The sequence below is a fragment of the Saimiri boliviensis genome, chromosome 11, assembly GCF_048565385.1.
Source record: "Saimiri boliviensis isolate mSaiBol1 chromosome 11, mSaiBol1.pri, whole genome shotgun sequence".
NCBI classification, from domain to species: domain Eukaryota; kingdom Metazoa; phylum Chordata; class Mammalia; order Primates; family Cebidae; genus Saimiri; species Saimiri boliviensis.
In genome coordinates, this window is record NC_133459.1 from 110,200,483 (window position 1) to 110,216,197 (window position 15,715).

A 15,715-nucleotide genomic window follows, 5' to 3' on the forward strand; every position below is an offset into this window, starting at 1 on the left:
TTTGAATACATAAAAGGACTGTGACTGGGTCTATCATAACATAAACACATGTGGACTGTTTACTATTAAAAAGCTTAAGTACTTTAAACGGTAGGAGTGATGTTCTACCAGGCAGATTTATATGTTAAACTGACAGTAGGTTATAAACAAGCATGCTGGAACATTAGGAAAGTTATTACAGCACTGCAGTAGCCCTTGACAACAAACAGATTATTACAATACAATGAAGTTATGAAGGTCATAACGAACTTGCATCATCTGAGGAAGTTCCAAATCACTATGCTTTGATTATGAAGCCAGGAAATGTATAAATTAATATTTGAAAGATTTCTATCTGAAATTAGTAAACAAAAAACCTTTTTAAAATAGCAAAACTCATAAATATGCTCTATATATTCAAAATAACTGTTTTATTTTGTAATTTGTTTTTGAGACAAGGTTTCACTCACATCGCCCAGGCTGGAGTGCAGTAGCGAGATCTTAGGTCACTACAACCTCCTAGGCTCAAGTGATTCTCCTGCCTTAGCCTCTCAAGTAGCTGGGACTACAATCATGTGCCACTATGCCCAACTAATTTTTGCATTTTTTGTAGAGAAAGGCTTTGACCATGTTGCCCAGGCTGGTCTTGAACTCGTGAGTTCAAGTGATCTACCACCCAGCCTCCCAAAATGCTGGGATTACAGGCATGAGCCACTACTGTACCCAGCCCAAAGCAAATGCTAAACATCAATATTTTATATATAGATAGTAATAATTACATAGCTGTCAATAAATATATCAAGAAATAAGCATTGTAAATGTTCTTAAGACTAGTTTACTCTACTTAGATAATTTTTCTATTAAATAACTTTTTTAAATTTTTTTTTTATTTTTTGGGGGGCTTTCCGGCAAAAACCAGAAAACCTGCTAGACAAATTCTAAAAGAGCTGTAACATTATTAAATAACTTTTTAAATGAAAAGCTTTTTTGTATAATATGAAAAATCTCATCAAAACACAGTATATCACTTTAAAATTCTATTCCTCTAGAATTTGGTAAACTGTACATTTATCTTAATTACTCTTTCAAGACAACATAGATATTTACCACAGATAGTCCTTCCTTCATTCCATTCCCCTTAACTACAACATGAGAAAACTGGCTATCATCTGAGTTGTCTGGTCTGGAAGGGAAGTCTTTTCTAAGGTTCCAAACCTGGGGAAATTTGGGTAAAATCAGCTTAGAGCTATTTAAAAATAGCCCTTCTAGGTACTTAGCCCAAATGAACAGAAACTTGTTTTTGGAAAATACAGCTGCATAAATGAACCTCAAAGTAATTATGCCGAGTCATGCAGGTCACAGACACCATCTTTCCTAAACCTGTGGGTTTAAGAAGCTCTATTCTACTCAGAATGACAAGTCCAAATTCACACACCTCCAGGCTCCCCTACCCTGTCAACACAAAACAAAGGTAAGGGAGAGTTAAGGGCTGGAAAAGACAATTCAACCAGTAAAATACTGGTGAATACTGAACAATACTGGTGGGAGAATTAACCATGCAAAGGAAAAAGGGCCATGTTTTCCTCCAAAACTGAAGAAAAAGAGATTTTGGAATCAGTGTTAAATAATTTAAAAGATTACTTACCACCAAAGTGGGTGCTGTCAACAGTCCCCAAGCAAAAAACTCCAAAAAGATGACGATAACTGCATGATAAACACTAGGAGAACCTATTCCTTGAGGCTATAAAAACAAGATTTTTAAAAAGTTAACAAAGAGTTAACATTCTAGAATTATTAACAATAACAATGATGTAATAGTCAATAAATTATTAAGAACATATATGTGCTGGGCACTGTGCCAAACATCTGTACTGTCTCTGTCTTCAAAGTGAGAGGGACAGACAAAGCAACTAAATTCATTACCATATGCACAGTATGCAGTTGAGGCATATAGAGTCCAAGGGAACTTGGGAGGTGGGAATACCAGACTTCCAGGAGGAAGGCTGAAAGGACATAATAGAGTTAGACAGGCCAAGGTATAGGGTGGGAAAGATAGCTCAGCCTGTATAAAGGTTCTGAGGCTTGACGCATTGTGGGTCTCATATACCTAGTACAGTACAACCAGTGCATGGGCTGCATCTTGGGTGCATTGAAATATGAGCTTCAGGTACTCAAAGACCAGCTTCCATGTTAAGAAGTCTATATTTGGGGCCAAGCGCAGTGGCTCACGCCTGTAATCCCAGGACTTTGGGAGGCCGAGGCGGGCGGATCACAAGGTCAAGAGATCGAGACCATCTCGGTCAACATGGTGAAACCCCGTCTCTATTAAAAATACAAAAAATTAGCTGGGCATGGTGGTGCGTGCCTGTAATCCCAGCTACTCAGGAGGCTGAGGCAGGAGAATTGCCTGAACCCAGGAGGCGGAGGTGGCGGTGAGCCGAGATTGCGCCACTGCACTCCAGCCTGGGCAACAAGAGCAAAACTCCGTCTTAAAAAAAAAAAGGAAAAGAAGTCTATATTTAATTCTGAAGACCATGGGGAGCCACTAAAAGATATTAAGACTAACACAATCAGTTGAAAGTTTTAAAGATTTTGGCAAAACAAAACATAAATGAAAAGCAAATGGCAAAAATATAAACATGATCTCAACATGGCTCAAAAGCAGAACAATCCCCAGAGAAAGCATGTAAGAGATTTGAAACTTGATATACATGAGAAAGAAAATACAAAATTAAGTTTATACTGCTGTTAGAGATGTCTTAAGAATCACTTCAGTATTATATCAAAGTAGAGAAGGTTAGCACGTCCCTTGACAAGGATGGAAGGCCCTCGGCCTGACAACATGTATACCATTAACACACTGCCAACTATCTGGGTGGCATTTAACCGTCATATTTCTCATCTAACATGGGATTGATATCCTGAATATACAAGGAAATGAAACATCTCAACAGCAAAAATCACACAACAAAATAATCTGATTTAAAAATAAGCAAATGATCTGAATAGACATTTTCCAAAAGACGACACACAAACAACAAATGGGTATATGAAAAAATGCTCAACAGCACTAATCATCAGAGAAATGCAAATCAAAACCACAATGAGGTATCATCTCACTCGAGTTAGAATGGCTATAATCAAAAAGATAGAACAGAACAAATGCTGGTGAGGATGCAGAGAAAAGGGAACTATCTTACACACTGCTAGTGAGAATGTAAATTAGTACAGCCACTATGGCGACTAGTAGGAAGGTCCCTTAAAAACGACAAATAGAACTACTGCATGGTCCAGTAATTCTACTAATGAAAATTTATCCAAGGAAAGGAAATGATTATGTTGGCGAGACATCTGCACCCCCATGTTTTCTGCATCACTATTCACAATACCCAAGTTACGGAATTAACCCAGGTGTCTAAAAAACAGATGAATGGATAAAGAAAATCTGGTATTATACATACCATGGGATACTATTCAGCCATAAAAAATGAAATCCTGTCATTTGTGGCAAAATGGATGGAACTGGAGAACTTTATGCTACGTGAAATAAGCCAGGAACAGAAAGTTAAAACACTGAATATTCTCACTCATATGTAGAGGCTAAAAAAAGTTGATCTCATAGAAGTAAAAAGCAGAACAGAGGATACCAAAAGGTGGGAAGGATAGGGAGCGATTTGTTGAAGGCTATGAAACTAAAGCTAGATAGGAGGAGTAAGTTCTATAGTTCTACACCAGGCGTCCCCACATTTTTTACACAGGGGGCCAGTTCACTGTCCCTCAGACCGTTGGAGGGCCGCCACATACTGTGCTCCTCTCACTGACCACCAATGAAAGAGGTGCCCCTTCCTGAAGTGCAGCGGGGGGCCGGATAAATGGCCTCAGGGGGCTGCATGCGGCCCGCGGGCCGTAGTTTGGGGACGCCTGTTCTACACCATTGTAGGGTGACAACAGTTAATAATATATAGTTCCAAACAGCTAGAAGGATATTGAATGTTGCCAACACAAAGAAATGATAAATGTTGTAGATATGCTAATTACTCCGATCTCATCACCACACTTTTTACATATTGAAACATCACTATGTACCCCATGAATATGTACAATTTGTCAAATAAAAATAAAATCTATTAAGAAGTTAAAATTTTAAAAATTTATCTCAGTTTTTCTATTTTTTTTTTTGAAATAGAGTCTTACTCTATTGCCCAGGCTGGAGTGCAATGGTGTGATCTCGGCTCACTTCAACCTCCACCTCCGGAGTTCAAACAATTCTCCTGCCTCAGCCTCCCAAGTACCTGGGATTACTCATACCCGCCACCAAGCCCAGCTAATTTTTTTATTTTAGTAGAGACAAGGTTTCACCATATTGGCCAGACTGGTTCTGAACTGCTGAACTCAGGTGATCCATCTGCCCTGGCCTCCCTAAGTGCTGGAATTACAGGTGTAAGCCACCACGCCCAGCCAAATTTCGTATTTTAAAGGGAAGTATAAACTTGCTAATAAACAGCTTATATTTATTTTTATATTTGGAGACAGGGTATCACTTTGTCATCATGCTGGAATGCAGTGGCACAGTCTCGGATGACTGCAGCCCCGACCTCCTGGGCTCAATGATCCTTCCACCTCAGCCCACCAAGTACCTGAGACTACAGCTAATTTGTTTCCTATTTCTTGTACAGATGAAATTTCACCTTGTTGCCCAGGCTGGTCTCGAACTCCTGAGTTCAAGTGATCCCCCACCTCAGCCTCCCAAAGTGGTAAGATTACAGACTTGAGGCACTGTGCCCAGCCCTATAATATTTAGTCACCACTTAACAAGTGTATATAACAGGAGAAGAACAAAACTTTCTTTTCTTTCTGTTTTGTAGACAGGATCTCGCTCTGTTGCCCAGGCTGGAGTCCAGTGGCACAATCATGGCTTACTGCAGCCTCAACCTCCTGGGCTAAAGCAATCCTCCCACCTCAGCCTCCCAAGAGGCTGGGACAACAGGCACAAATTACCACACTTAGCTAATTTTTTTTTGGTAGAGATGGGGGTCTCACTATGTTACCGAAGCTGGTCTCAAACTCCTGGCCTCAAGCGATCCTCCCACCTCAGCCTCCCAATGTGCCAGGATTACAAGCATGACCCATGGCAACCAGCCATGGTGAGATTTTCTAGATAAAAGTCTAGAACGTAAACATTTAAGATATGTAAATGTTTTCATGTGTACCACGACACAGTTTTCTAGATAAAAGTCTAAAACTTAAACATTTAAGATATGTAAATGTTTTTGTATGTTAACAGGTACATATTACAATGCCATACCTAAGCTTTAAAGTATACTGAACAGCCTTATATAAAAATACTGTGCTTGGATTTCTCTATGTGCTGAAAATGATGCTGCATTATTTTTAATATTGTCACAATTCATTAGCATTTAAAATAATAGCTCTTCCAACCTACAGAATTTAAGGTACTTGAACACCCCCTCCGTAGAACTTGCAATTGAAGAACTTCAGACAAGGGGAATAGGAAACTGAAGAACCATGGCTGATGAATTTCTACAGGTTTCATTCACTCAACAAACATTTACAGAGCACTTACTATATACTAGAGGTTCCAGGATTATCAAAACAGGACACACTCCCTGATCTCAGGTTCAGCCTAGAGAGGAAGAAACATTATAACTATCTGCTTAGCATAAATACAATAAGAGACATGTACAGATTAGGAGGCAAGGCAAGAGTATGGCAAGAAAAGGAAGTGGCATGACATCACTTCTGTGAAAGTCAAAATGAAGTAGATAAGGGTCATGACAGTTAAAAGCTACTGGAGAATAAAGTTCTAGTCATGGAGTGAAAGAGAGGGAGGCAGATGAAGCAGCCTCTAAACTTTGTTAAGGAATTTCTCATCTTTACTCTAGAGACACAGGAAACCACTGAAGGGTTTCAAGCAAGAAAATGGTTTGATCAGATCTGCATTGTTCAATACCTCACTCTGGTGATTTCCTAAAGGATAAAATGGAGGAGCAAAGAGCATGCAAAAGGAAGCTATTTGAATTAGCTCAAAAAAGAGATGAGGGCATAAAACAGTGGCATAGTATGAATGCTGGAAGGGAGGGAATGGATTAAGGACTCAGGATTTGAAACTGGAAGGACGTTGATAAACAGCAGGAGGGAGTATCAAGAACAACTTCTACGTGTTTAGCTTGGTTGTCTAGCAGTAATTGCTGGTGGCTTCCTAGCACTTTCCCCACGAGGCTTGGATTTACTTCAGGTCCTGTCTACAAAACTGCCCTCTTGAAACATTTGTATTCTTTGAGCACTGATTAAAACAATTAGCAGCAAATGTAATATCTGAAACCACCAGAGTAGATGAGGTTATCAGGAGTGTAAGCGTGAAAGAGCAGTGAGCTAAGACCGAACCCCAAGAAGCAAGTAGCAGGCAGAGGAAAATAATGAAGGTTTTTCTTCTTTGATAAAGAAAAGGGGAAGAAAAAAGAAACAGTGAGAAAAATATCAGGACAGTGAAGAAAATATCAGGAGAGTGAAGAAAATACAGTGTCACAAATGACAATGGAGGAGTTTCAGGAAAGAAGAGGTAATGACTAGCATCAAATGGAACACGCATAGTAATAAAAGGTCAAAAAATGGCCACAGGAGGCCGGGCATGGTGCTTACGCCTGTAATCCCAGCACTTTGGGAGGCCGAGGCGGGCAGATCACTTGAAGCCAGGCGTTCAAGACCAGCCTGGCCAACGCGGAGAAACCCTGTCTCTACTAAAAATACAAAAATTAGCTGGGCGTGGTGGCATGTGCCTGTAATCCCAGCTACTCAGAAAGGCTGAGGCAGGAGAACTGCTTGAACCTGGGAGGCGGAGGTTGTAGTGAGCTGAGATCATACCCCAGCCTGGGCAACAGAGTGAGAGTGCCTGAAAAAAAACAAAAATGGCCACAGGATATGGTAAGCTTTAAACCTGTTTTGTTCACCACCACCATATACCCAGCCCCTAGCAAAAAGCTTTCTAGGGCTTAAAGCATTCTAATTTATATTCATTTCCAAGAAAATATAGTATGCTCTGTTTTCCAAACGTGACAATGGAATCCTTCTTTGACATCGATAGAGCGTATCTCTTGGACACTTGCACTGCTTGGAAAAGACTTTGGGAAATGCTGATAAAAAATAAGATGGTAATTATATTTAACATATTTCTAAATATATACACAGAGCAGAAAAGACAATAGAAAATAAAGTGTTAAAAGTGGCTCTCAGCAGGGCATGATGGTAAATGCCTTTAAGTCCCAGCTACTTGGGAGGCTGGGGTAGGAGGACTGCTTTAGCCCAGAAGCTCGAGGGTGCAATGAGCTATGATCATACCATTGCACTCCAGCCTGGGTGACAGGATGAGACCCTGTCTCTGGGGGAAAATTTTTTTTTAAGTGTCTCTGTGTTTGTTTGTTTGTTTACTGAGACCAAGTCTCGCTCAGTCGCCCAGGCTGGAGTGCAGCAGCGTGATCTTGGCTCACCGCAACCCCCACCTCTTGGGTTCAAGCAATTTTTGTGCCTCAGCCTCCTGAGTGGCTCTGTTAAAATGAAGCTTACTTAATCAGTTGAGGAGAAGGTCAGGGAAGGCTTCCTAAAAGACAGGCAGTATTACCTAAGTTGAGACCTCAAAGTCCAGTGGGAAAGGTATCAAGATTGTCAGTTGTTAGGCCGGGCGCGGTGGCTCAAGCCTGTAATCCCAGCACTTTGGGAGGCCGAGGCGGGTGGATCACAAGGTTGAGAGATCGAGACCATCCTGGTCAACATAGTGAAACCCCGTCTCTACTAAAAATACAAAAAACTAGCTGGGCGTGGTGGCGCGTGCCTGTAATCCCAGCTACTTAGGAGGCTGAGGCAGGAGAATTGCCGGAGCCCAGGAGGCGGAGGTTGTGGTGAGCCGAGATCGCGCCATTGCACTCCAGCCTAGGTAACAAGAGCGAAACTCCGTCTCAAAAAAAAAAAAAGATTGTCAGTTGTACACTGGCAGGAGAGGGGATATGGTGACCAAGAGAATCTGAGACAAAGAAAACAGAACATGCAAAGGCCAGAAGACAGGAGATATTATTGCTTATTTCAGTATCTAAGGAGGAAAGAGGTAATAGTTGAAGCTGAAAGGTGAGAAGTGGTGACTTGAAAAGGCTTAAAAACAAACACAGAGACAGAGTTTCACCATGTTGCCCAGGCTAGTCTCCTGGGCTCTAGGGATCCTCCTGACTCAGCCTCCCGAAGTCTTGAGATTATAAGCATGAGCCACTGTGCCCAGTTGAAAAGGGCCTTTTAAGTCACATTAAGGCCTTTTAACCTGAAGGCAGCAGGAAAACATTAAAATGTCTTAAGCCAGAGAGTAACATCGCATCACAGGTCTGCCTTTCTAGAACAATAACTTTCACTGTCACATGGCAAATAAACTGAAAGAGAATTAGCAAGACCAGAAGGCAGGTTGTTGCAGAAAACCAGGTGAGAAGAAATAGAAACTTGAAGAAGATCGGGCAGCAGGATGTGAACAGATACAAAAAACATTAGGAGGTAGAATCAACAGGATTCACTGTTGGCAGAAAGGAAGGGAAGGTCACAATTTCTGGCTTGGTCAACTAGGCAGTGAGGAAAGGGAAAGCGTGAAAGAGTAATTCCATTTTAGGCACACTGGTTTGAGAAAAACATGTACAACATCAGCTAAATTTAAAAGGCAAACAAATAGCATAAGATTATGAAATAAATAACAGAGGATTACTATTGTAATTTGGTGAAGTATTTACAAAACCAATACAAAAGCACCGAGACCTGATTAAAAATATATAAAGTATATTAACAATTCTTAAAATATTTAATAGCATTCTATGGAAATAAACATTCAGAAAAAGCTCTACTGCAAAGATGTTCATGACAGCATCATTTACAGTAGGAAAATACAAAGCTCAATCTTTTGCTATACATCCTATAATCAGAGCACAGCATATAATCAGACAGAATAACAACATGCAGCCCAAAACTGCTCAGAGATAATGTCTAATGACCTACAAAAATGCTCATGGTAATGTTAAATTTTTTTTAAATCAAAGTAGGATATAAAATTGTATATGTAGGGTAATTTCAATTATGAAAAACAATACTGATCTCAATATAAGAGTTTATATTGGGTAATGATTTTAAGTGATATAACACTGTTTACTATGCTGTTCTGAATTTTCTGTATTTTTTCTAATAAACATACTTACACTTTAGTAGGAAAATGCTTTGTTTATTTAAGAGAAAAATTACCTAAAACTAGCATGGAGAACAACAAAATAAAGAAAACTACGGGACAATATCTGTGATGAACACTGATGCAAAAATCCTCAACAAAATAGTAGCAAACCAAATTCACCAACACATTAAAAAAGATCATTTATCTGTTCAAGTGGGAATCATCCAGGGATGCAAGGATAGGACTTAAAAAGCAAACAAATAGCAGAAGACTATGAAAGATGTAGCAGAGAGGAAGGGAAGGTCAACTACGTCCTTCCAATTGATTTATGTCCAACATACATAAATCAATCAATGTGATACATCATTTCAAAGGAATGAATGAAAAAAAATAATCATTTCAACTGATGGTGAAAAACCATTTATTAAATAATTCAACATTGCTTCATGATAAAAACTCTCAAAAATGGTACAGAAGGAATATACTTCGACATGATAAAAGCCATATATGACAGACACAGGGCTAGCATACTAAACAGGGAAAAATTGAAAGCCTTTCCTCAAAGATCTGAAACAAAACAAGATGCCCACTTTCACCACTCTTATTCAACAAAGTACTGGAAAGTACTAACTAGAGTAATTAGACAAGAGTAAGAAATAAAAGGCATCCAGATTAGAAAAGAGGAAGTCAAAATTGTCCCTCTTTGCAGATGACATGATATTACATAGAGAGTATCCTAAATACCCCACCCCCAAAAAAAACTATCGGAATAGGAACAAATTCATTAAAGTTGCAGGATACAAAAATCAGCAGCATTTCTATATGCCAACAGCAAATATCCAAAAACAAAACCAAGAAAGTAATCCCACTTACAACAGCTACAAATACCTGGGAATAAACTTAAAGAAATGAAAGATGTCTATAATGTAAACTATAAAACATTGGTAACAGGAATTGAAGAGGACACACACAAACACAAATGAGAAGATATTCCATGTTCATAAATTGGAAGCATCAATACTGTTTAAATTTCAAGGCCTGGCACAGTAGCTCATGCACATAATCCTAGCACTTTGGGAGGTCAAGGCGGGCAGATCACAAGGTCAGGAGTTCGAGACCAGCCTGTGACCAACATGATGAAACCCCGCCTCTACTAAAAATACAAAAAAAATTAGCCTGGCATAGTGGCACGCGCCTGTAATCCCAGCTACTCAGGAGGCTGAGGCAGAAGAATCACTTGAACCCAATGGCAGAGGTTGCAGTGAGCAGACATCACGCCACTGCACTCCAGCCTGGGTGATAGACAGAGACTTCATCTCAAAAAAAAAAAAAAAAAAAAAATTAATACTACTCAAAGCAATCTACAGATTCAATGCAGTTCCTATCAAACTACAAATGACATTTTTCACAAATTTTTTTTTAATTTTAAAACTTATATGAAACCACAAAAGAGCCAAAGCCATCCTGAGCAAAAAGAACAAGGCTGGAGGCCAGGCACGGTGGCTCACGCCTGTAATCCCAGCACTTTGGGAGGCTGAGGCAGGCGGATCATGAGGTCAGGAGTTTGTGACCAATCTGGCCAGCACAGTAAAACCCTGTCTCTACCAAAAATACAACAATTAGCTGGGCATGGTGGTGAGTGCCTGTAGTCCCACCTACTCAAGAGGCTGAGGCCGGAGAATCACCTGAACCAGGGAGACAGGGAGGTTGCAGTGAGCCAAGATCACACCACTGCACTCCAGCCTGGGCGACAGAACAAGACTGTCTCAAACAGGAGGAAAAAAAAAAAAAAAGAACAAGGCTGGAGGTATCACATTACTTCACTTCAAATTATACTACAAAGTGATAATAACCAAAACAGTATAGTACTGGCATAAAAACAGAGACATAGACCAATAGAACACAATAGAGAACCCAGAAATAAATCCATGCATTTATAGTCAACTCATTTTTGATGGCACCGAAATATACATTGGGAAAAGGACAGCCTCTTAAATGATGCTGGGAAAACTGGATATCCATATGCAGAAGAATGAAATTACACCACTATCTCTCTCATCATGTACAACAATCAAATCTAAGACCTGAAACCACAAAACTACTAGAAGAAAACACTGGGAATACACTCTAGGACATTAGTCTGGGCAAAGATTTTTTTTTTCTTTTTTTGGAGACAAGAGTCTCGCTCTGTCGTGCAGGCTGGAAAGCAGTGGCGTGATTTCAGCTCACTGCAACCTCCATCTCCCGGGTTCAAGCAATTCTCCTGCCTCAGCCTCTGGAGCAGCTGGGATTAACAGGCACCTGCCACCATACCTGGCTAATTTTTGTATTTTTAGTAGAGACGCAGTTTCACCATGTTGGCCAGGCTGGTCTCAAACTCCTGACCTCACATGATACCCTTATCTTGCCCTCCCAAAGTGCTGGGATTACAGGTGTGCACCATGGTGCCCCACCTAGATTTCTTCAGTAATATCTGAAAAGCACAGGCCACCAAAGCGAAGAGGGACAAAGAGTTAAAATATCAAGTTAAAAAGCTGCACAGCAAAGGAAACAAGAGACAAGCCACAGAATGGGAGAAAACATTTGTGAAATATCACTGTGACAAGAGATTAATAACCAGAATATATACGGAGCTCAAACAACTCCTATAATATATATTTATATTTATTTATATTTATATTTACAGGGGCGTAAGACCTAAAGAGACATTGACATACAAGTGATCAACAGGTATATGAAAAAATGCTCAACCATCATTGATTATCAAACAAATGCAAATCAAAATTATAACGTATCATCTCATCCCAGTTAAAATGGCTTATATCCAAAAGACAGGCGATAACAAATGTTGGCAAGGATGTAAAGAAATGGGACCTTTCATACACTGTTGGTGGGAATGTAAATCAGTACAGCCACTATGCAGAACGGTATGGAAGTTACGGAACTATCATATGACCCAGCAATCCCACTTATGGTTATATATCCAAAAGAAAAGAAATCAATATAAACAAGAGATATCTGTACTCCCAGGTTTATTATAGCACTATTCACAACAGCAAAGATCAGGAATCAACCTAAGTGTCCATCAATAGATGAACAAAGAAAATGTTGTACACATTTAATAAAAAGTCTGTGTGTTAAAAAGAAAAAGGAGGTTAAAAAAAGAAGAAGAAGAAGAAACAGGACAGGCATAGTAGTTCCTGTCTGTAACATCAGCACTTTGGGAGGCTGAGACAGGAGGAATACTTGAGAAGAGTCTGAGACCAGCCTGGGCAACATAACAAGATCTTATCTCTAATTTAAAAAGAGAGAGAGAAAATGTGGTACATACATGCAGTAAAATATTATTTAGCCATAAAAAGAATGAAATCCTGTCATTTGCAACAACATGGATAGAAATGAAAGATATTTCGTTCAATGAAATAAGTCAGGCACAGAAAGACAAATTTTGCATATTCTCACTCATATGCAGGAATTAAAACTTAAAAAGTTGATCTCATGGAAATACAGAGTAGAATGGTTACCAGAGGCTGGCAAAATAGCAGGGAGGCAGGGATAAAGTGGGTGCAAAAACACAGTTGGATAGAAGGAATATTTGTTGATGCAGTGTGAGGAAAAGAAAAATAAAAAGAATAAGATCTGGTGTTAGAGAATACAGCAGGGTGACTATAGTCAAAAATTATTTATTGTATATTTTAAAATAACTACAAGTGGAATTGGAATTGGAATGTTCCCAACACAAAAAAAAATGATAAATGTTTGAGGTAATGGATACCCCAGTATCCCTGATTTTATATATACATTGTATACCTGTATGAATGTATGCTTATATCAAAATATCAGATGTATTCCATAAATATCTGTATCTACTCTGTAGCCATAGTAATTAAAAAACTTTTAAATCCTAGCCAGAGCAATCAGACAAGAGAAAGGAATAAGGAGCATGCATACTGGAAAAGAAGAAATCAAACTGTCCCTCTTTGCCAATGATATGATCGTATGTCTAGAAAACCCTAATGACTCATCTGAAAAGCTCCTAGATCTGATAAACAAATTCATTAAGTCTCAGGATACAAAATCACTGATGCCAGTCAGTAGCACTAATATATTCCAATAACGACCAAGCTGAGAATCAAATAAAGAAATCAATTCCTTTTACAATGGCTGCAAAAATAAATAAATAAATAAATAAATAAACAAAACACCTAGGAATATACTTAGCCAAGGAAGTGAAAGATCTTTGCAAGGAAACCTACAAAACACTGTTAAAATAAATTACAGATGACACAAAGGGAAACACACTCCATGCTCATGGATAGGAAGAATCAATATTGTGAAAATGACCGTGCTGACCAAAACAATCCATAGACTGAATGCAATTCCCATCAAAACACCAGCATCGTACTTCACAGAACAAGAAAAAGCAATCCTAAAATTCATATGGAACCAAAAAAGAGCCCACACAGCCAAAGCAAGACTAAGCAAAAAACAAATCTGGAGGCATCACATTACTGGACTTCAAATTATACTACAAGCTAATAGTTACCAAAACAGCATGGTACTGGTATAAAAACAGACCAACGGAACAGAACAGGTAACCCAGAAATAAAGCAAAATACTTATAGCTGGCCAGGCACAGTGGCTCATGCCTATAATCTCAGCACTTCGGAAGGCCAAGGCAGGTGGATCACCAGAGGTCAGTAGTTTGAGTCTAGTCTGGCAACATGGTGAAAACTTCTCTTTACTAAAAATACAAAAAAAGTTAGCTGGGCATGGTGGCATGTGTCTGTAACCCCAGGTACTCAGGAGGCTGAGGCAGGAGAACTGCTTGAACCTGGGAGGCAGAGGGTACAGTGAGCCGAGATCACGCCATTGCACTCCAGCCTGCAGACCAAGAGCAAAACTCCATCTCAAAAAAAAAAAAAAAAAAAAAAAAAGGAATAATCAACAGAGTAAACAGACAACCCATAGAGAGGGAAAAACTATTCACAAACTATCTGCCTGACAAAGGAGTAGTATCCAGAATCTACAAGGAACTCAAATCAGGAAGAAATAAAAACAATCCATCAAAAGTGGGCAAAAGACATGAATAGGCATTTTTCAAAAAATATACAGTGAATAAATACATGCAAAGATGTTCAGTATCACCAATTATCAGAGAAATGCAAATAAAAACAAAAAGTAAAATTCATCTTACTCCTGCAAGAATGGCCATAATTAAATAATAAAAAAATAAGAGATGGTTTGGATGTGGTGACAAGTAAACAACTTTTACACTGCTGGTGGGAATGTAAACTAGTACAACCACTATGGAAAACAGTAACGGCAATTTCTTAGAGAACTGAAAGTAGAACTAGATCCAGCAATCCCACTACTGGGTACCCACCCAAAGTAAAAGAAGTCATTATGTGAAAAAGACACATGTACACACATGTTTATTGCAGCACAATTCACAACTGCAAAGATAGGGAACCAACCCAAGTACCCACTGACCAACAAGTGGATAAAGGAAACATGTTATATATATACCATGGAATACTTAGCCATAAAAAGGAACGAAATAATGTCTTTTGCAGAAAGTTGGATGGAATTGGAGGCCATTATTCTAAGTAAGTAATTCAGGAATGGAAAACCAAATGTAGTATGTTCTCACAACTGAGAGTTCAGCTATGAGGACACAAAGGCATAAGAGTGATATAATGAACTTCGAGGATGCGGGGGAAGGCTGAGTGGGATAAAAGGCTAAATATTGGGTACAGTATACATTCCTCAGGTGACAGGTGCACTAAAATCTCAGAAATCACCACTAAAGAACTTATTCATGTAACCAAAACCCACCTGTACCCCAAAACTCTAAAAATATTTTTAAAATAATAAATTTTATTTTATTTTATTTTTTTTAGAGTCGGGGTTTCACCATGTTGGTCAGGCTGGTCTCGAACTCCCGACCTCAGGTGATCCATCCGCCTCAGCCTCCCAAAGTGCTGGGATTACAGGCGTGAGCCACCATGTCCGGCATAAATTTTAAAAATTAAGTAAGGTTTGAATGGAGAAAGACATGGACACTGCATATACCTGTCCCTCCTGAACCATTCTATCGTTTCCCACAACTGGATGTAAGAAATGTATTACTGATTCTTTAAAAAAGCAGGGCAGTGGGAGGAATATTTCTTTGTTATAAAGTACTAGAAATGTTGAGAGCTATATTATATCCATATTCATCTCTTCTTTATGTACAGTGGCTGAAACTGTCAACTGTTACTTTGTTTGACTGACGCAATTCAAAATAATGCTGAAAGACAACCAGAGCTCTTTATAATTGAAACTTTTAAATAATATAAACTTGTCAGAATGTTACCCAAAGAAAGTTATACTTTTTACTTAAACTTTCAGTAGCTGCAAAGGAGTTACATTTTAACTGTAGGTGAATTCTGCAGATGGTATGATTATATTGGTATGCAAATCTTCTAACTATTTAAGGATGAACTAGATACTACAATAATCCGGAAAAAAAAAAAAAAAAACCTGCAT

General features: G+C 39.0%; 1 protein-coding gene and 2 non-coding genes across 5 annotated transcripts in view; 1 reads left to right on the forward strand and 2 right to left on the reverse strand.

Moving 5' to 3' along the window:
• The window catches only part of MFSD14A (major facilitator superfamily domain containing 14A), a 57,685-nt gene that overhangs the window by 35,368 nt on the left and 6,602 nt on the right, over positions 1-15,715 (reverse strand). For 2 of the 3 annotated variants that reach the window (XM_003933265.4, XM_074381361.1), the window contains exon 2: positions 1,625-1,720. In XM_003933265.4, the coding sequence (XP_003933314.1) occupies positions 1,625-1,720 (96 nt within the window). Of the gene's footprint in view, positions 1-1,624; positions 1,721-5,563; positions 7,822-15,715 lie in introns of those variants that run through there. The other variant, XM_074381362.1, reaches the window with a different exon arrangement.
• On the reverse strand, positions 876-937 carry LOC120360567 (U7 small nuclear RNA). The gene has a single exon (XR_005577031.1). It is a non-coding gene; the product is annotated as a U7 small nuclear RNA (small nuclear RNA).
• Positions 2,754-2,877, forward strand: LOC120360580 (U6atac minor spliceosomal RNA). Its single transcript, XR_005577043.2, has one exon. It is a non-coding gene; the product is annotated as a U6atac minor spliceosomal RNA (small nuclear RNA).